The sequence below is a fragment of the Pyxicephalus adspersus genome, chromosome 5 (genome assembly GCF_032062135.1).
Source record: "Pyxicephalus adspersus chromosome 5, UCB_Pads_2.0, whole genome shotgun sequence".
In the NCBI taxonomy this organism is placed as follows: domain Eukaryota; kingdom Metazoa; phylum Chordata; class Amphibia; order Anura; family Pyxicephalidae; genus Pyxicephalus; species Pyxicephalus adspersus.
The window spans coordinates 11827110-11847957 of NC_092862.1; the positions used below are offsets into that span (position 1 = coordinate 11827110).

Sequence of the window (20848 nt, forward strand, 5' to 3'; positions counted from 1 at the left end):
CCTTACCTTCTTGACCCCATTTGTTCTGGGTTTCCCCTGTTGATTTTGGGGACCATTCAGGTTTAAGAGTCTGGAGATAATCCCAGGGCTCCCCTGTTTCTGGGACCCCAATCGACCCCGGTAGCGGAACAAAGACAGCGCCAGCCCAATAGTGCAGCACAGCACCACCGCCACTATCACCTCCAAGCGGGGGACGCTCAGCAGCTCATCGCATTTCTTGTACACATAGGTGAACGTGGCCACCCCCAAAAAGGTCCACATGGTTCAGGCACCGATATCCTTCGAGGTAAGGATGAAAACCTTTGAGAAGGTCCAATAAAAAGGTTTAAAAAATATATACAGCTATGCAAATAGCATATATCTTCTGAAATGGCTGTAACAAAAATTGTAAATTTCAACAAAAAATCTGCACTGGGAACTAAGAATAAATAAATGACTCTTGCTTCTGGAGGCCAGTGGTGGTTTAGTGCCAGGCATGGAGCATTGCAGGTAGCAGTCCTGTGCTCCAGGCAGGTGCTCCCAGTGTATGACAGCTCAGGCTAGGGGAGGGCTGGGGCTCTCCTTTCATGCAGAGGGGAGTGTGCACAGCCTGTCATGCCGGATCACCAGCTGTTCTGGCCACTTCCCCCTCACACACACCTCTGGAGAGACATCACAGCACTCGCCTGACTCTGCCAATCCCCAGCAGCTGATGATACAACTCTGCAAGGATGCAGCACGCTGGGGCGGGGCCTTGACTCAGCCTCAGCAACCAGGGGCCGGGATTGCCAGGCAACCAGAAGCTTCGTCATCACAACTGGGCGTACTTTGCGTAAACTGAGGCGTGGCATTGGGGCCCACGGGTATCTTAGTTCCACGCCCACCGCTCATTCGCCCAATGGTTAGGCGTCGCTAAGGTGAGCAGAGCTCACGCTATGGCGAGAGCGGCCAATGGGAGTGGTCGAGCTGCTCACTTCAGACGGTCTGTCAGCGCTTGTTGCTGTAGTGCGATGTGACGTCACGCGAGTGTGTGTGGCGGGATATCACGGAGCCTGAGGGGGGAGAGTCACAGGGTCTGCCGGTGTCTGGGGGGGGAGTGTGTGTGAGAGCTATAAGGTCATGGTTACCGCTATTGGCTTTATGTTTAATTAGTGATAGTTCAATGGGCTTGTGAGGAGGTACTCACAGATGTTTCAGTTTGGGCGAAATACTAATATGGCGTCTGCAACTAGGGATGAAAGTTTTAGGCAAAAAATTGAATGTGTGGAAGAAAAACAATTTCCTCATTTTATTTTTCCCCCTATATTTCAGTATTTGACCCCCATTGATAGATTTTTATCATTCCCTGGCCCTTGTGACGCCAGGATTTAAAATTGCAGTTGTGTAGTAAATTCAGCTATTCAAATTCACTTTTTAGGATTGTTTACATTAGTTCAGAAACTGGGGCATTAAAGTGTAAAAGAAAATGTACTTACCTGTACTGGTAATTAGGCCATGATCCTTGTACAAAATATAGGGGGTCTGTATATAGAATATAAAATATACTCAGCTTGTATGAAGAATAGTTACTACTTTGATTTTGTTTTCATAGAGCAGCACCTGCAACAGAAGCAGTCAGTGGGATGACCCTGAAAGTGGAGGATGGCCTTGAAGGCCGATAAGAGACCCTTGGGGTTCATACCAGCTTCGCACCCACTGTTCTCAAACTTTTTTTTTTTAGAGCTGCCCCGACTCTCTGGAATGGTCTTCCTCTTCCTATTCGTCTTGCTACTACTTTCTGCTCATTTAAAAGAACATTTATATGTGACCAAGGAAAACAGGCAGGTTTTTTTTTTTTTGCAAAAATTATTTAATATTTTTTACACATTTATAAGATAAACAATATTAGCTTGCTTGTACAGTATATTTCAGTATGGACTCGTTCCTTGAGGTCCAGTACCTATACAGTAGACATGGATCATCTATTTAGTGGTATTATCATTTCCATATAACATAAAGCAAACTATAAGTACGAAGAACAGGAATACCGTGTTTCCCCGAAAATAAGACCTACCCTGAAAGTAAGACCTAGCACTATTTTGTAAACCTGCCCTAATATAAGACCTACCCCGAAAATAAGACCTAGGAGAAAAAGAAAATAAAAGCATACATACCGGTAAATTAAAAAAGTACTCACCGAGACAGCTCCAGATATCTGATCCTGCGTGTGTGTCCTTTATGCTGGCTGCAGCGTGTGTGTCTTTGATGCTGGCTGCAGGGCGTGTCTATTCCTGAGCCAAACTGAAAGTAAAAAGCCTGCACTGAACAAGGAAGCAAGCTCCTGATCCCTGCCCTAACGGAGATCCCTGCACTTAATTACGGGTAAGTGATCAGAACGGGACAATCATTTCATAGTGATCAGAAGGGGACAATCATTGCATAGAGTGATCAGAAGGGGACAATCAATGGCATAGAGTGATCAGAAGGGGATAATCAATGGCATAGAGTGATCAGAAGGGGATAATCAATGGCATAGAGTGATCAGAAGGGGAATTTGAACGGCACATGAGTGATCAGAAGGGGAATATGAACAGCACATGAGTGATCAGAAGGGGACAATCAATGGAACATGAGTGATCATGAGTGACTTTCAACAATAAATGTGTACTGTAGTCTTCTTCATGGAAAAATAAGACATCCCCTGAAAATAAGACCTAGTGTGTTTTTGGGAGCCAAAAAAAATATAAGACAGTGTCTTATTTTCGGGGAAACACGGTAGGTATGAGTGTTTAGCACGCAGCCTTGTTACCCGACATGTTTCGCCCTTTGTAGGCTTCCTCAGGGGTAGCTGTGCACTTAATGTAGCGGTTTGCGTGTGGTATTTTTTTGTTACCAAGGATATTTGGGATAGATCATCTATGCTTTTTTGTAGGGTAATAGTCCCATATTTTTGTGGTTATCTGGTCACAGGGACAGGATCAGTGTTCGTGAGGTCTGCTTTTGCAGCTCACCAATAACAATGGAGATAGAGGGAAGAGATACAAATCATGGATCCTTTTTGGATCACTTGTTCCTGGGTTGTGCTGGATCTGCAGAAGGAGCTGCAGCCGCTGCTCCTGTTTGTTTGTAAAGACGCGCTTTCTGGATCTGCAGAAGGAACTGCAGCCGCTGCTCCTGTTTGTTTGTAAAGACGCGCTTTCTGCAAGATTACAATTGGGACAAATCATCCAACAGGGGTTAGGTCCCCTGTTGGATGATTTGTCCCAATTGTAATCTTTTTTACGAATAATTGACCATTTGTCTTTCTGAAATTTCTTGTCTTTCCTATTGTAGTTATCAATATTGAATTTCTCAATGTGTTGTTTAAGATTATGTTGATCTATGAATTGCTTAATATACTACTCCCAACTATTATTATGGCTTATGAAAAGGATTTATTTATTGTTTTTTAGGATATATTTATATCCTATACTTACTTTCAGATCTCCAGCCTATCCTATTTAATACTTGTTGCAGCACTGTTCCTTGTGCTGGGGAGATCGCTCTAAACACTGTTTGGAGTAACTTACGCCTTTCTAACCTCTGCAGTAAGCATAACCTATCATTCTACAGGACCATGTAAGTCTTAGCATACCAGTATGATACTAATGAACCTTCATGAATCTGTATTTGACTTACATTTTCCAAAAATGCTAAAGATTTTCTGAACAAATGTATTAATATCAATTGGTTTATATATAGCTTATCTCTATATTGATATACAATGTATTGGTTTTATTTAGTGATATAGCCAACACTGATCTAATATCAGGATATACATGTATAGCACATTTGACTAATAATTAAACTTTCATTAATCTAGATACAAGTACCACAGTTGCCAAACATGTTGTCAAATTATTACCCCTGAGAAAGCCTAATAGGGCGAAACGCGTTGGGTACAACAATCAACATGAATTTATGGTTTTAAAACTGTATGGCAAGTAAATGTATATGTTTGGCTAGATGCTGCATGTCTAGTGCCCCCTAGGGCCAATTTGACACTTGGTGGACCCCAAGATATTATTGTGGTCCAACCTGAATCTGTCAAATCTATCACATCACAGATTGTATTTTGTGCCCTTGCGACCTAATCTGTATTTTTTGAGCCACAAGACAGCATTGTGGCATATGTTGAACCTGTTTATGCTGTATATTTATATTTATATCATTGACTGTACACCAATACAGTTTTTGTGCTGAAAACTCTGCTTTCCTTTCCTTTTTCTATTATTTGTTATTGTACATTAAGGGTTGGCACTCAGTTATCTGAAGAACACAGAATTACTAAGATCCAACACCCATTGCTTTAGTTGTATAACCACTGTTTCTGAGAACCGCTGCACATCAGTGTTGCATGGAGCTGTCGGGTGACGTAGATTGGGAAAAAGTTTTGAGTTTGTAAAGAAGAATGTAGACACAGCTTTTATTTTCAACAGCCTAATATTACGTTTTCTTTAATTTCTGTAATAACACAAATTTGTTTGGTTTTTTGAAACTGAAGTTTTATTGAACATTTTCACATACAAAGACAACCAGGCCTATACAGCAAAACATCTCGTAAACAGAGCATACAGGGTGATAGGTATATCCAATAATGGTACATAAAACTCTGGCGTAAGTAACAGTAAAAACAGTGGCCGTACTGTACCGGTCTATCAAACCCCATAGACTATTAAAATACGGAAACAACAGATAAATAAACAACAGAAAACAAGAAATGAGTCAAAAAGAAAAAATGAAGCTAAGCCGGAGAATAGGAGGAGGGGGGGGGGGGGGGGATACAAACAAAGGTGGATAGGAAGCACAGTGGCGTCTGGAACCAGCGACATATTAAACCTGTAGACTGGTATAGTAGGCATCCCAAGGTTCCCATATCTGTTCAAATTTCGCAACCCTGTTTCGGAGGAGGGCAGTGAGGTACTCCATCAGGCGTATGTCTTGAATACGAGCATACAAATCCTCCATAGAGGGGGGCAGTCTGGATTTCCATTTGGTGGAGATTAGAGTACGAGCAGCCACTAAAATATGTGTAATAAGCTGACGGGCGGACTTGGGGAGGTCCATAAGGGGCAATCCCAGCAAGTGGTGGAGCAGGTCAAGGGGAAATCGTTGTTGAGTCACGTCCCCAATTAGTGCATTGACTCTCCCCCAATAGCCCTGAATAAGGGGACAGGACCAAAAAATATGATCCAGAGTCCCATAATGGGACCCGCAGCGCCAGCAAGCCGGATCTACCTCCGGAAACAGGCGGTGTAACACCGCCGGCGTATGATACCAGCGGAACAAAATCTTGTAAAGATTTTTTTTATAAAGCGTACATATTGAGCTTTTATTTGCTGCTTCCCACAGCGTTGACCATGTATCCTGCTTCAGGGCACCCCCCAAAATACTCTCCCAGGTACTCATGTATACATATTTACCAGATACCTTCCTTGCCGATTCCTGGAGAAGGCCGTAAATGGAGGAAATGAGGCCCTTAGAAAATGGACCTCCAATGCAAATTCTCTCAAAATGAGTTATTTCAGAGAATCTGAGCACAGAGTGAAGTGATTGTATGTAATGTCTAATCTGTAGGTAGGCAAAAAAGGATGTTTGAGGGAGATCAAATTTTTCCTGCAACTCCGAAAAGGAAAGCACTCTTTTTTCCACTGAATGTAATACATTTCGGAGATGAAAAAGCCCCCGGTCTTGCCATGGCTGCCACATATTTCTAGCTAAGCTGTCAGGTATCAGAGGGGTTCGTATGATAGATGTAAGCACAGAGGCCCGAGAGGAAAGATTGTACTTAGAATTATACGTTCTCCAGATATTCCTCATAAAAACCATCGGGGACAGCAAATCCCTCTCAGGCATTAACCAGGAGGAGCTCCAAAGCATCACATTAGGATGAAGTGGGGAAATCCAAGCTTCCTCCAACTTCCGACATACACTGGGGAAGACTAACATAGTCCAGGAGGGTAAGTAGCGAAGATGCGTCGCCACATAGTATTTTAAGGTATTTTATCAGGTCGCCCAGTATTTTATCAGGTCCGGAGCTCCCATACCTCCGAGTGCTTTAGGTGTACAAACCACCGACTTTGAAAGTCTGTGACGTTTGTGAGCCCAGATAAAGTTCAAAATGCTAGCCCGTAACTTCTTCAAGGTAAGGAAAAGTTCAAAATGCTAGCCCGTAACTTCTTCAAGGTAAGGAGAGGGACCCGAACCGGGAGGGTTTTAAACAAATATAGGAGCTTGGGCAATAGCATCATCTTCACTGACACAATTCTCCCCAAGAGCGACAATGAGTGTGCCTTCCATTTATTCAAGTAGGCATTTAGTTCCTGGAACAATGGGGGGAAGTTACAAGTATATAGCTGAGTGTATGTAGTTGTTATTTGGGTGCCCAAATAGTTTAAGGAGCGCAAAGAATAACTATTTTTTGACGCTGAGAGTTGCGAGGGGGGTATATATAAGGGTAAGTCCTCGGATTTCCAGGAGTTCACCTTATAGCCTGAGACAGTACTAAAGGCACCAAGTTCAGACCACAAATTTGGGAGGGTGGTGGTAGGTTGTGTCAATGTAAGTAGTACATCATCTGCATATAATGCAATTTTGTAGGAGGTATCCTTTACAGTAACACCATGGATATTGGGGTTGGATCTGATTCTCTCCACCAGGGGCTCAACACTTAGAGCAAAGAGTAAGGGAGACAAGGGGACCCATTTGGTCCCCATGTATAAGGAATGGCAAGAGTTTGGAAAGCCTATTAGCCAAAATCTTAGAGTAGATTTTAAGATCCGAATTCAGTAGCGCTATAGGTCTATAATTTGCACAGTCCATCAGATCCTTACCCGGCTTGGGAATCACAGTTATATGGGAATATGACATAGTAGGTGGGATAGGCTTACCTTGGAGAAAGTCATTAAACAGGTCCACCAAATAGGGGAGAAAAGTTGGCAAAAAGGTTTTATAGTATAAATACGGTAAACCGTCCGGGCCCGGCGCTTTATGCGAAGGGAGGTCAGAAATGACCTGTGATATTTCCTCCGCAGTAACGGGTTTATTAAGGTGCTCCAGATGTTCAGCTTGTAATGTGGGGAGAGTCAGGTCAGCCAGGTAGGATTTTATATTGGAGTGCAAATTGGGGCCCATAGAGTCTTGTGTCTGGTGCACCGTACAATATAACTGGTTATAATAGTGCTCAAACCGGGAAGATTTGTGGGACGTGTCATACCGTGGTATCCCTTGGTCATCTTTAATTGCCATGGGGGAGGAGTTAATTTGTGTGTCCCTCAACTTGCATGCCAAGAGTGAATCTGCCTTGTTGCCCTTATGATAATAAAGCTGCCTAGTTCACTGCATCATCCAGCTGACCTTCCGAAGCTCCAACGCCCTTAGTTTGGAGCGGAGGGAGGCCACCCTACGTAGGAGGCCCTGGGATGGAGTGCTAGCCAGTTGTACCTCACAGTCCGTAGTGCCTGTTCTGTCAAGGCCCGCTGCAGGTTAGAGTTCTTTTTAAGATGAGAACTCAGGGCCACACAATGACCCCAGATAATTGCTTTATGGGCCTCCCAGAGGGTGGAGGTGTGCATCACAGAGCCTTTATTTTCATCAAAATAATGCTGTAGACTTGTATTAAGGGACATTTTAGTATCCTCATTCTTGAGGAGAAAGTCATTCAACCTCCAGTGACAAAGTCCAGTTTTGTCAGGGGCAAAAAGAATCTCCAAGGTAATTGGGGCGTGGTCTGACCCGGAAATGGGAAGGATAGCAGCAGAGACACTGTTCCGCAACATTGGCAAGTTAATAAATATATAGTCAATGCGGCTATGTGTTTGATGAGGAGGGGAGTAAAAGGTAAACTGTCTGCTAGTGGGGTGGTGAATTCTCCAACTATCATAAATCTGGTGACGTCTAATCAATCGCCTAAACAATTTGGCGTGCTGCAATACTACTGGAGGTGGAGAAGGTTTAAGCAACGACAGTCTATCTTGAGTCGAGCAGAAGATGGAATTAAAATCACCCCCAACAATAAGATACGTGTGTGTGAACTCCTTTAAGAGGGCCATTGTCTTAGCAAGAAACCTGGCTTGTCCTTGATTGGGCACATATATATTACATAAAGTTAAGGGGACACCCCGCAGGTTACCATGCAAGATAAGAAATCTGCCCTCCGGGTCCACAATAGAGTGAGTGGGAGAAAATTGAAAAGAATTTTTGAGCAAGATGGCAACCCCTGCTCTCTTTTTAGAAGGAGAGTTGGCTGCATGAGCAGCCGGGTAAAATTTGGATACAAAGTTAAAGGTGCCCGAGCTATCAAAGTGCGTCTCCTGTAAGAATACAATATCCACCAAATGGCGTTTAAATTCCCGGAGAGCCAGCCTCCTCTTAGTATTGGAGTTTAAACCACGCACATTAAGTGATAAAACTTTAGTAGCCATCAGAGCGTTTTATCTACTGGTCACTGCTCAAACCCCCACATAACCCAGACCAACAGGAGGTAAAATTGGCCGTGAGCTCCCAGGTGTATACAGGAGAATAGAGGGGAGGGGGAACACTGAAACAATAATAACAAAAAACACAAAAACTCAAAACCAAGTCGAAACAGTCACGCAATAGCGACCAGGGGGTGCTTGTTACCCGCCGGTCCCCGAGCCCTTATCAGGGCGCCTAGGGAACAAACATGTCTGGCGAGTACACAAACACTCCCAGAGGGGAGAAGGACTTGACGGTCCCCAAGACAACCACAAGAGCACCAGTGTATCATCTAGAACAACATGGTCGACACCGGCTGTATAAGTAGTACAATGACCCCGAGGGGGGGCCCCCCGGCCCGCCCAACTAAACCGGGCCCGGCGCGGGACCCCCCCCAGGGGCCGCAGGGCATGTAAAACATATCTATAACAGGGCAAGGCTATGCAACTGAGAAAGGGAAAAGAAAAAGAAAAAAGGACAAAAGAAACCTCTTTGAGAGTGACAATATACACAGGGAGGCCGCAGTGATCGCCAGCCCAACCAGAAATACGGATGGGCGGGGGATCAGGGAAATCTGACCAAAATGACATTCCCTGAGAAAGAACACCAATTGTAGACCATAAAATCACAGATCATAAAATCATTCAAGTAATATCTCGCAATTATAAATTTGAGCATAAAGAGAGTCAGTAAGCAATCATCAAAAAGTGCAAAAAACTTCAGTTGCAATAGCATAAAACTAGGCAAAACATTATTAAGAAGTATCCGTCCAAAGGCAGAGGAGGCAGTCACACTTGTGGGCCACAGCAGCATAAGGAGCAGTAAAAAGGGGTATAGGATCGGAGCCCAATCAGTGCTGTCCACTGTCTCGGGGAAGTGGGGGCGTAGGAGAAAGCCGGATCCTGTGCCTGGGACGCTTCCTAGAAGTGGCCACTGCCAAGGTAAGGGTAGAGCAGGCAGAGGTTCCTCGGGTTCCCAACCTGGAAGCTTAGGCTTGTTAATCCCCAAATCACGGCAAAAGGTCCTCTGGATAACGCAATACAGCAGATTTCCCATCATGTCGCGCTGTCAGGCTGAACGGGAAGCCCCACCTATAAGGAATGTGGTTATCACGCTGAGTGGTTAGGAGTGGTTGCAGGAGGCGTCTCTGTTGCAAAGAGTGCCAGGACAAGTCCTTAAAGAGCTGCAATAGAGCCCCATCAATCTCCAGATTGCGCATGTTCTGCGCTGCAGCCATAATTGCATCCTTCAATTGTAATAACACAAATTTTATACAGTTTTTATGTTCTGATTTGGAATGAAATGTGCACTGTTCCCAGTGCATTTGCATGTATGAAAAAAGGCAATTATAAAGATTTGAGTTTTAATAATTTTTTAACACACTGCTATTATTCTGAATACAAGTGTACTTCTGACCTATTCCCAGTTTTAGATTTGTAGCCCTTGTTCTCTGCTGTTCCAGAGTTGTTTTTATGTTGTTTCTTCTTCACAGAATGCCGTGTGTTCAATGAATCGCCAAGGAGAGAAAGTGACACCAATGCAACAGAGAACAAAAGCTGCAGATGTCAATTCAAATATTTAAAACCCCAAATATAGTAACTTCTTTTTCTTTCTTTTTTTTCTTTTTTTTTTTTTTTTTTACACATGCGGTGATAAAAATGTGCTGATCATGGAGTTTCCATATCAAAGTGCAACTAAGGTCTTTTGATTGCAAAAGATACTATGGAGTCCATCAACGTTTTTCACCAATGAGTCTCATACTTTTACACCCAAGAAGTACGTGACCTAGGGATTAAAGTTGTGTAACTTTCAGGTGAATAGCACTCCCCTGTATACACCTAAAGAGAAAGATAAGTTACAAATAAAAGAAATAATTGTGAGCAGTCTCTATTTATATAATAATGCAAATTCTGTGCCTTCTCTGCAATAATACCAACACTCCTGACATAGATACACTGAGCTATGGATCCATTTAGTTAAAATTTATGGGGCATCTCATTGGCAGAATAAAGCCGAGAAAGCTGAGATTAATTTTGCTTTACAAGCAACTCTCTTGCCAGCTGTCAACATTCTTCTGTTGGAACCCCAAGCATGAGCGTCTGGGTGTGTAATCTTGGCATGCCTTGAGTTCCAAGGTGGAGTAACTTTTGTGTGCATGTATGGGAGTTACATCATCCCAGGCCAGACAATCAGAATAGCCAGAGATGCCAAACTCAAAAATTGTAAGGATGAAGAAGTTTGCAGATTCCTATATAGATAAGGGGCTTAGAGAGGTGTGTGTGGCATAATATGTAATTATGTTGGACATATGCACACATATTATCAAATGCTATCCTTGATATTAAATGTCGTTCTCTTTTATTTGGTTTAACGTCAGTTAGGTTATCAAATGGTAATTTGTTTTGATAGGATAAGCAGCAAGGGACTATTCTAAAGACAGGGTAAGTGCTCCAGGTGTGTGGCATAGGGCGCCACCTATCAGTAGGGAACCTTTTTAACCCCCTACATGCTGCCTGTCTGCTCCCTGTAAAACAATTCCACTGCTCCCCTACCCTTCCAAATATACGGAGTGGCACAGGGGGTTGTGTAATTGGCATCATTTTCCTGTTCACCCAGCAGATGTATACACTAATTAGTCTGCTTTCACCACTTGATATATACCATTACTGTTTACAATTGCTGGGATTGGACTTCACAGATGAGTTTGGTGGGTGCTGGAACAGGAAACCAATACATTTTCTGCACTACTCTACAAGTAGAGAAGGGAGGAAAAGGAGCAGTGGCTTTATTATAAAGGGGGTAAAGTGAGGAAAGGGGACACCTAGACCACTAAACTATCTGTAAACTGACTGAAGATTTTCTGTCAGATATTTTGGATCATATTTAGCAAATAGAATGGAAAACTATTATAACTAGAAATAATGATGTTAATTTATGACTTCTAACCTTTACAACAAATATTAACCTGGATAAAACTGAACTCATCATCTTTCCTCCCCCATTCCAAATCTCCCCCTGACAAATTTCTAACTGTCAAGGCACGTTGTCTTGGCGTTACCTTTGATTCTGCCCTCTCATATACCCCCCATATTCAGAACATTTCCAGGTCCTGTCACTTTCACCTACGCAACATCTCCAAAATCTGCCCCTACCTGTCCCCAGAGACCACCAAACTCCTTCTACATCATCTCTCGTCTGGACTACTGTAACATCCTCTGGTATTCCCCTAACCCGACTCTCAGCTCTACACTCTATTATGAATGCTGCAGCCACACTCATCCATCTTTCCCACCTCTCCTCTTCCATTGCATCCCTTTGTAGTTCTTTTCATTGGCTTCCATTTCACTTGAGAATCAAATTCAAGCTCCCCTGCTTTGCCTTCAAATCCCTACACAGTTCTTGTCCCACTTACCTTTCTGACCTGATAGAAAAATACTCCCCCAGTAGCTCTCTCCGCTCCTCCAATGACCTACTAATGACTTCCTCACTCATAACCTCCAAGACTTTTCTAGAGCTGCCCCAACTCTCTGGAATGGTCTTCCCCATTCTATTCGGCTTGCTCCTACTTTCTGCTCCTTTAAAAAGCTCTCAAACCCATCTTTTCAAACATACCCACCCGTCTTTTAATGTCTTTTGGAACCCTCACTATTTCCCACCACTAAATATCTCCCTTCCTCCTGTCATTTGCAACCCCTATTTAATGTACAGCGCTGCATTATATGTTGGCACTTTATAAATCCTTTTTAATATTATTATTATTATTATTATTAATAATAATAATAATAATAATAATAATAATAATATTAATTATTGACTATAAAATGGGGAATGTTGCTGTTAGTGGAAAAGGAAGTGCTGACTGGAAGTATTCCTTTCTCCACTGGACTAGAAATGTATTTGTGTGTGTTCCAAAACAATCTGGATGCTCATGGACCAGGAGGCAGGGTCAGCAATGTGCTTTGTGGCAAAATTCTCTCAGTAAAAGCAGGTAAATGGAGAGAGGAGCAATCCTGGTCCCTATACCCCACCAGTCCTGGGTTACAGGAGGGAATTGAGTGCAAGTATGGCCCACATTGAGCTCCATCCCTGAACAGAACAACCGTCTACTCCACAGAAATCATTATTATATGAGGAGCCAAAAAAAGGATAGGGACTGGAGTACTGAACACAGGAGTTGATCACTAGAGTGATAGGTCCACAGGTCCCTGGTGCACTCCAGCAGACAACCAGTGAGGAAGGGAATGTACAAACATGGGGGATCATCATTTACCCAGTAGCCAGAGTCATGTGATTTATTCTGGCAATCATAGAAATGCCTTACTACTGTTGCATCTTAGTCGAGGAAACTCTGAGAGCAGAGTTGTGAGTGTTTTTTTATGTTATATGTTTTCATTGGGTGATTAAGAAATATAGTTGATGTTTTATGATTTATAAACAAACTTTTTCAGTGAATTTTTCCAAAAACTACTGTCTGAGAGATTTCTTTTACAGTATCGACTGTATGTAAATAGATTTTTACTACTATTCTATTTAATACTATATTAAAATCCTGAAACTGGGGTCCTCAAATTACATCAGAAGCTCCAGTCCTCAGTTCATTTTTTTTTTAAATCATATCATTTTAATTTTTTAGCATAAATAACAAACAACATGCCTTCTAGTATTTCTTTAATAATTAAGAAAAACTACACATTTGTCTGGTTTTATATTTTAACACATATTTAAAATTATGCTTTGGCATAACAATAAGTTTAGTTTGAAATTTCTGCAACAGGAATGTTGGCCACTCAGTTTCCAAACAACCATTTGCTAAAACAACCTAAAGTATTTATAAATGCATAAATCAATTCGACCCCCCAAACTAACAATACACCTCTAAAGTATGCCCCATCATCCTTTTTTTTTTACTTTGTTCTTAATAATATAGGTATACTGTATAAAGAATTGCATCTGAACCCTCCCCTCCCCAGCAAAGTTCTGTAGTCCAGCAGTAATGATTGTTGCTAATAAAGCAGTCAGAATGTCAAAGGATTACTGGCCGAATCATCAGGTACTCCTCAGTACTTGCAGACTTTTAGGGGATAAAGCATGGGAAAATATGAATGTATAAAAAAATATATATATTACCCATTATTAGTGTTGGTGTTCGAATTCGAGTTGTCCTTTTATTCGACCCGAATATAGCTCCTCGAATTCGGATAGACCCGACCCGAAAAACACCAGATTTGACTTTGCAAATTCATGAAAAAAAAAAAAGAGGCTTTAATGTTAAAGTATTTTATTGAATGTGTGTGATTTGTGTAACTAACTTTTATTTTTTTACAGGTTATCCCTTCTGCACAGCCATCCTCCTGTCAGTGTAGGATCCCGGGGCACTAGAGGTTAAATGAGGACAAGTTTTCTCATTCATCACCTGTAGTGCTCCCCATTTAGCCTCTAGGGCCCGAAGATCCCGTGATACTCCTGTGTCCTTGGATAGAGAATCTCTATCCAAGAACACATACTATAGTTACGCTAGGGCTGCAAGAGCAATCAGGGGAGCGGAGCTGTCAGCTCTGCTCCCCTGATTGCTCTTGCAGTTCTACACAGTCCTAAAAAATAACCCACATTTTCCACCCATTGACTTTAATGGTGTTCGAATTCTTTCGATCACCCGAACAATATTGCCCCATTCGTTCGAATAGCTGTTGAATCGAATAGGGGGATATTCGACCAACACTACCCATTATACAATATTGTCAATACTTTGGAATGTTGAATGTATTTAGTGGTTGGTGGTAAGGTGTAGACAACAATTGTGTCCTTTGTGATGAAAAAAATGAACTGCTGGAAAAATGTCAGTGTGGCCAGCATTACTCCAACTATTGGTATCCAATCATCTAAACATTTTGATACAGGAAAAAATGACTGGATCACAAAGACAAAAGTACATTGCCCACACTGGAAACATGTTCACTAAACTTACTATGATATTTTTTAATGATATGTTTTTTTTCAGGTCAGATGTTGAATCAGTTGCATTTCACACTACTAAAAATTTATACTAAACAAGGTTTTCAAGCACCGGATTACGTATCACAACCTCCCTGTTTATGAAAATTAATTACAAGACAATTTAACAGAACATTGGTAAAAATGTTCTTGGTTTGTACTACAGAATGACAGTTTGTGCCCACACATTTGTAAGATGTGAGGTATTTTCCTGCACTACAACAGCACCTACAGAAGTCTCAAAATTTTGGGAAACAAAAAGACCCAAAATTTTACTTTATGATACTAAATGTAAACCTTAGGTTTGGGGAAGGAATCGACAATCGACAGTCTAAAAGAGAAGCACACCATCCCTAACATAAAGCATGGAGGCAATTCTCCACTGTTTTGGTTGGCTTGATGGCAAGATGGATGCAGATTATTATCAGATTATTGGAGGCAATTTTACTTTGCAACTGCAAAAAAAATAATAATAATAGAAGCTGTTATAACCCCATATATTCTGCATATGAACATGTGTAAAGTGTCCTAAGAACAATATTTGGGAATCCTGATTAGTAGATGGACTAATTCTTTACATATATTACTTTGCATAAGTATTCACCTCACAGTGCTAAAGGATATCATTAAATTCGTTTAAACTGGAACTATATGTCACACTTGTACAAAGCATATTGAAATAAAACAAAAAACTGAAAAAAGTCTTCATTGCATAAATATTCACCCCTTTGCTGTGAACCTCTGGTACAGGCAACTGTTTTCCGAAGCCATGTAATTAATAGAATGGTGTTCATCTGTGTATAGCTGAAAATAAATACACTTGTTTTTCAGGTTTGCCAGAGATAATATTTGAACAAGCTGCATTGGAAAACATACAGGATAAAGTTCTGCAAAACTGCCAACCAGGGTTGGGTTATAAAATAAAGCCTATTGAGCTTTTCCCTAAGAGATACATTATAAAATCTAGGAAGGGCATCACAAAATCACACAAGTGCTTAGAGAAAGACCTTCACTAAAACTGATTTTGAAGAGCATTAGTCAGGGAGAAAATGCTGTAATTCTCAAGCTCATATGAAGATCCACAGATAGATGGAGATATCATATCTTGGACAACTTGGATGCTCCAAAAAGCCTTTTTTTCAGGAAAGACAAAAATATCCCAGTCAAATCCAATTTGCAGTTTGACAGAAGGAATGTGCAAGCCAAATAAGCTAAAGTAGATTTTCAGGTCTGATAAGACCAAAATTAACTTGTAGGCCTTTTTTCTTTATTGAAACACACTCAAAGATTAAGACTTGAAATCATGAGGGCAAGATTTTGTCAGGATTGCTATTTATTTAAAAGAATTTGGAAACTTCCAAAGATTTTTATAGTCAATTAAAGCCCAGTATATGGGGTGGGGGAAAGTCACTTTTCAGATTAGAAAGTACCCTAAATCTCAGTCCAACTAGTAATCTGTGACAATACCTGCATTCCCCTGTGAAAACAGAAATAGAGCACTTTTCCCAATAACATTGGTAGGAATTGCAGGATAGAAGCACAAAGACTGCAAAGAAGTAGAGGCGGAATATCTGACCACATAATATTGTCCGATACAAAATGATGATTACAGAGAGCACTGGGGCTAAACTCTTATGCTTTTTGGATTGCATAGACATATTTTGGCGCCGTACATAACTGCAAGAGCAGGAAAGTGGTGGTGAGACTATAAAAATTTAGCTTGTTTTAATAATGTCAATATGACCGAATATCTTTTTAATTGGACTTTAAAATGAAAAAAAGCATTTAAATCTTAAAAGTATTAGAACATAGTAAGGTTTAAAATTCTAAATTTATAATTTCTTGTAACATTTTACAAAGTACACCTACTTAGTTATAAAGCGGGCTTATAGGCTACTGTTCTTACACACTGAGTCATGATAGGGCAAAACTGATCACATGTCAAGACACCTGCTGGTGTGCTGTATTCTGTGGGAGGAAACTGAGGTACTGGGATGAAACCCTTACAAACAAGGAAAGGCTGTACAAATTCAATGCAGTCAGTGTCCCTGGTGGCATTTGAACCTAATGGTAATTACTGCCATGGTCTGCCCTGGCAAACATAATTTAAATTTTGTAAACTTCTTATGAAAAATTTGAGAGTAACATAAGGTTAACAAACCTATAATTATGGGATAACAGTTATAAAGTCTTTTATGAACCCTCTTTGAGTGTTATCAAAGCAAATTACTGTACATTAGCAAGAATTTTCCTATTAAACTAATAGACCAACTGTTAAAAAACAGACAGGGTAGCACAAAATGACACAGCAGTCAGATCTGCAACGTTTTGTCCAATGTGACTACCGGAGGCAATCTCTGTAAGAAAATATATTTCAAGAATTTTTTACACTATCAAGGAATCAAACCTATATTCAAATAAAAAATCATTGGAAGGAGGGGGTTGAAAAGAAGGGTCAAAAGAAGAAATGTTTATGAACTACAGAAATGGGTAAAGAGGAGAGAAAAACTGAATTTAAGGAGGGGGATAAGGAGTTCTGTTATCAGTCCAAAAGTGTCCACTTCATCAGCAGGAACAGTTGCCATATCCGTTAACGCTTTTAATGATCTCCTCTTGCAGCTTTTTAGTTCCTACTCTTTGGCCATTTCTTGGCTTCTTTTCTGTGAATTCTGGTTGCTGAGACTGTTTAAGACTCTGTTACTTTGTGTGTGCCACAGTTCTGAATAAAGGTTGATGGGGTTTGCCAAGAGTCCAAAATGTGTGCCTCTCTCCGCTACTTTACACTTATTCAGCACTATAATTTCATCTGCATCAACGATGGTAGACAAGCTGTGAGTGATGAACACAGAGGTCTTGTGTCTTACCATATCACGCATGGAGCTGAGGATATTCTCCTTAGTAATAGAATCCAAAGAAGAGGTGGCTTCATCATACAAAATAATAGGGGGGTTCTTCAACATTGCTTTGGTAATTGCCACGTGCTGCTTTTCTCCACCTGATAGCTTGAGCCCTTGTTCCTCTCTCTACTTGGGTATTGTAACCATGGGGCATTCACAGTATGGCATTGTGTAATCCTGCTAACCTAGCCACTTCATACACTTCTTCTGGGGATGCAAATAATTTTCCCATACATTAGGTTATAATACAGTGTGTTAGGGAAAGGCACAGCATCCTGAGGAACAACGCCAATGGCTTTCCTCAGACTCTCCAAACTGACATCCCGAATGTTTTGGCCAGCCACATATATGTTTCCCTTCTGAGGCTCATAAAACTTGTAGAGCAGTCAGATCAAGGTGCCCTTGCCTAAACCACTGCCACCAACTATTGCTATTTTCCTTTCAGCAGGAACTTCAAAAGACACACCATTATGGACTTTCTGTCCCTCCAAATATTCAAAGCAGACATCATCAAAGGTGATTGTTGTGGTCTGACAAGTGACCACTAGCAGAGTTAAAAGTGTGTTCATATCAATCAAAGCTTGTCTTGATTCTCTGTGGACTGTTCCCAAGAAGTTCAAGAACATAGAAAGCTGGAACAGCAGTCCATTTACCATAACCAGGTCTCAACTAGTTAGGTTTCCTGCCAGGATTTGTTTACTTGCAAGCACCATGTTAGCAGTCAGGCCATCACTAAATATTGCACTTTGTCCAAAGTTCATCATGGCTAGGGTTGAGGTTGTCTTTATAGAAGCATTTTCATATATTATCAAAAAGCTATCATATCTCTCAGCTTCATATTTCTCATTGTTGAAGTACTTAACAGTTTCATCATTTGAAAGTGAATCTATAGCATCATTTCTGGCTTCATTATCAGCCGTGTTCATTTCTATTCTGAATTTTTTCCTCCACTGTGTGACTCCAATGGTGAAAGCTGTATATGCTCCAAATATCCCCAAAGTTACAAGTGCAAACTGGGCTCCACATTTGTAATACAATATGCTGCTAACAAGGAAAACCTCAAACATCGTGGACCCTGGATAAAAAACCAGGGCACTGAGCACAAAGCTGATGTCTCTTGTACCCGATCAATGGCTTTGGAGAGTGCTCCTGTCTGTCTGCTTAGGTAAGGTCCAAACTTTTAGCAAAGAGGGCCAAATTTGGTGAGGTGAAAATGTGTGGGGGCAGACTATTCAGCACGTACTCAGGGTTAGTGTGGGCATGGTCTGCATGGTTCCCGCACAGCACACGCCCACCAGGGTGAGGTGAGGGATTCCCTGAGTCCGGTGTCAGTGCAGGATCCGTGCAGAGCACGTTCTTGAAATTAGAGTGGGCATGGTCAGTGCGGGTCCCACTATAATGACCTAGGGGATTCTCTGTGCACACATAGGGACTTCTGTCCTGACAATTATGCCCACCAAGTAGCGGGCCGATATTTGCAAGGCGGTTGATCAATTCTAATTAAATATAAAATAGCTTTTTTTGTACGCGTGTCTTTTATACTGTGGTCAACAGTGCTGGCGTACCGCATATTATTGATTTTATAACAGAAGCTGCGGACCTGTGGAAATCTGAACACGGGCCGCAGTTGGCCCCTGGGCCGGACTTTGGACATGACCGGCTTAGGTGAAAGCCCAGGTCCAGATTATGTAGATGTAAAAATACATTTTTGGAAATTATCCTGATGGAACTTTGTGCCACCTTCTGAAATATGGCATTCCCCATTTCATTGAAGAGAGCTGGGCTGGCTCTTGCTGCACCATATCCAACCAGAACAGCTGTTGCTACAGTTGCCACCGTATTTGATGCATCTGCTAGATTCATTACATTCCCAGATACCTCATTCAGATTGTCAACTGCAAATTTAAACATGAAGGGAATCACAATATTCATGCCCTTTGCAACAGCTCAAGACAAGCCCAAGGGATATAGCAACTCTTGCTCATAAATCAGGGCGGTCTTTGGGCCATACAATGCTTTTAAGATTTTCTTTGAATCCACTTCCTTTAGCCCTTCTTTGGGATCTGAGTGAAGTCCACCTCCATCATGCCCATGCCAACATGATCATACTTGGGTTGATGGCCATCCAGGTAGTACCTTTGCAGCATCTAACAAGTGTCTGGAATTGTCTCTCCCTCCGGTGTGGTGTGCAGTCTGCCTTGGAAGTATGTATGTCCTCCCCTGGATCTGCTGGGCATACCCCCTCGCTTTCCATGATACCAGCAGCTGAGAGGCCTCCTGAGCTGCCACCTGATCAATTTCTAAAACACATCTTTGATCAAAGGATGGCTTTGTCTCACCTCATCAGGCTTGCTTTGTTGAAGCATAAAAATTGTATGGGGTGTGTCTTTCCTCCCCTCACTGTGTAGATATATATGTAGTTTTTTTGGGTGAGCCACCTCTATATTAAATTTACAATATAAATGAATGGAGAAAAGAAAGAAGTTTAAGGCTCAAGGATATTCATGCAAGAAGTAAACTGTATTGATTGGGTATTGGATACATAAACATCTAATACACATAAACAATTCACTTTTTTTCTGTCCTGTTAGCATTTCACAAAACGGGATTAAGGTACAAACTATACATTGAAAATTTTATCAAGGGATTAATTACGTAACTGCATGAACGTTCATGTGATGGTGCCGTGACCTGGAATAATCCGATGCATTTTGCCACGTTGGGCTTCCTCGGGGATGGATATTAATGCATGCTTAACTATCTGTAGCTAGGAAAATGCCCCAAATAGGGGAGTGTCTGTGTAGAGTCACTGCTGGGGATATTGCCAATTTGGGATATGGTTAATAAACTGGATGTACTGATGTACTTGTCAAAACATCTGTATGGGCATGTTTATCATCCATCAACAGGTTTTAGAAGGTATAAGATGCCTGCTAGATCAAGTAATGACATTTGCATCCATCAGCAGATATTGGAAGGAGTAAGTAGGATAGGACAATTCCTTCCTTATAGATGTAGGTTTGAAGGGTCAATTGCAGAGATCAGCAGCGTTTGGTGAGAGAGGTGCAGCAGCCAAATGTCATTATTAACACGATGGTTTATGTATCTAATAATCAATCAATACTCTTTACTTCTTGCATGAATATCCTTGAGCCTCAAACCTCTTTCTTTTCTCCACTCATTTAAATTTGTTAAAGCATATGCAGTTTGGTGACTACTATACAATGATTTGGCAAATTAGGGGAAATCTATGGTGTATATACACAATGGTATTGAAGACTTACCCATTGTTTTTTTAGCGTTATTTTTAATTTGTAGTGTAGAACTGTTCTATCAAAAAAATAGATTCTGCTTTGTGTCCTTCTTATGTTATATGAAGGGATGTAGTACTTCTATTTTAATGCCATAAATGAATCATATACCAATACTTTCAGTTTCAGTATAAGTTTATTAGTGTGAGTAGTAAAATGTTCTCATTTGTAGCTGGTTCATCGTTCTATAGACAG

The 20848-nt window shown here is 41.2% G+C and overlaps 1 protein-coding gene and 1 pseudogene across 1 annotated transcript in view; both read right to left on the reverse strand.

Moving 5' to 3' along the window:
* SQLE (squalene epoxidase) overlaps positions 1-671 on the reverse strand; it is a 19337-nt gene extending 18666 nt beyond the window's left edge. The window contains exon 1 of the mRNA XM_072410655.1: positions 7-671. Coding sequence (XP_072266756.1) covers positions 7-261 — 255 coding nt within the window. The 5' untranslated portion in view covers positions 262-671. The remainder of the gene's footprint in view (positions 1-6) is intronic.
* Positions 672-17010: 16339 nt separating this feature from the next.
* Positions 17011-19436, reverse strand: LOC140331947 (iron-sulfur clusters transporter ABCB7, mitochondrial pseudogene; annotated as a pseudogene).
* Between the last annotated feature and the right edge of the window lie 1412 nt (positions 19437-20848).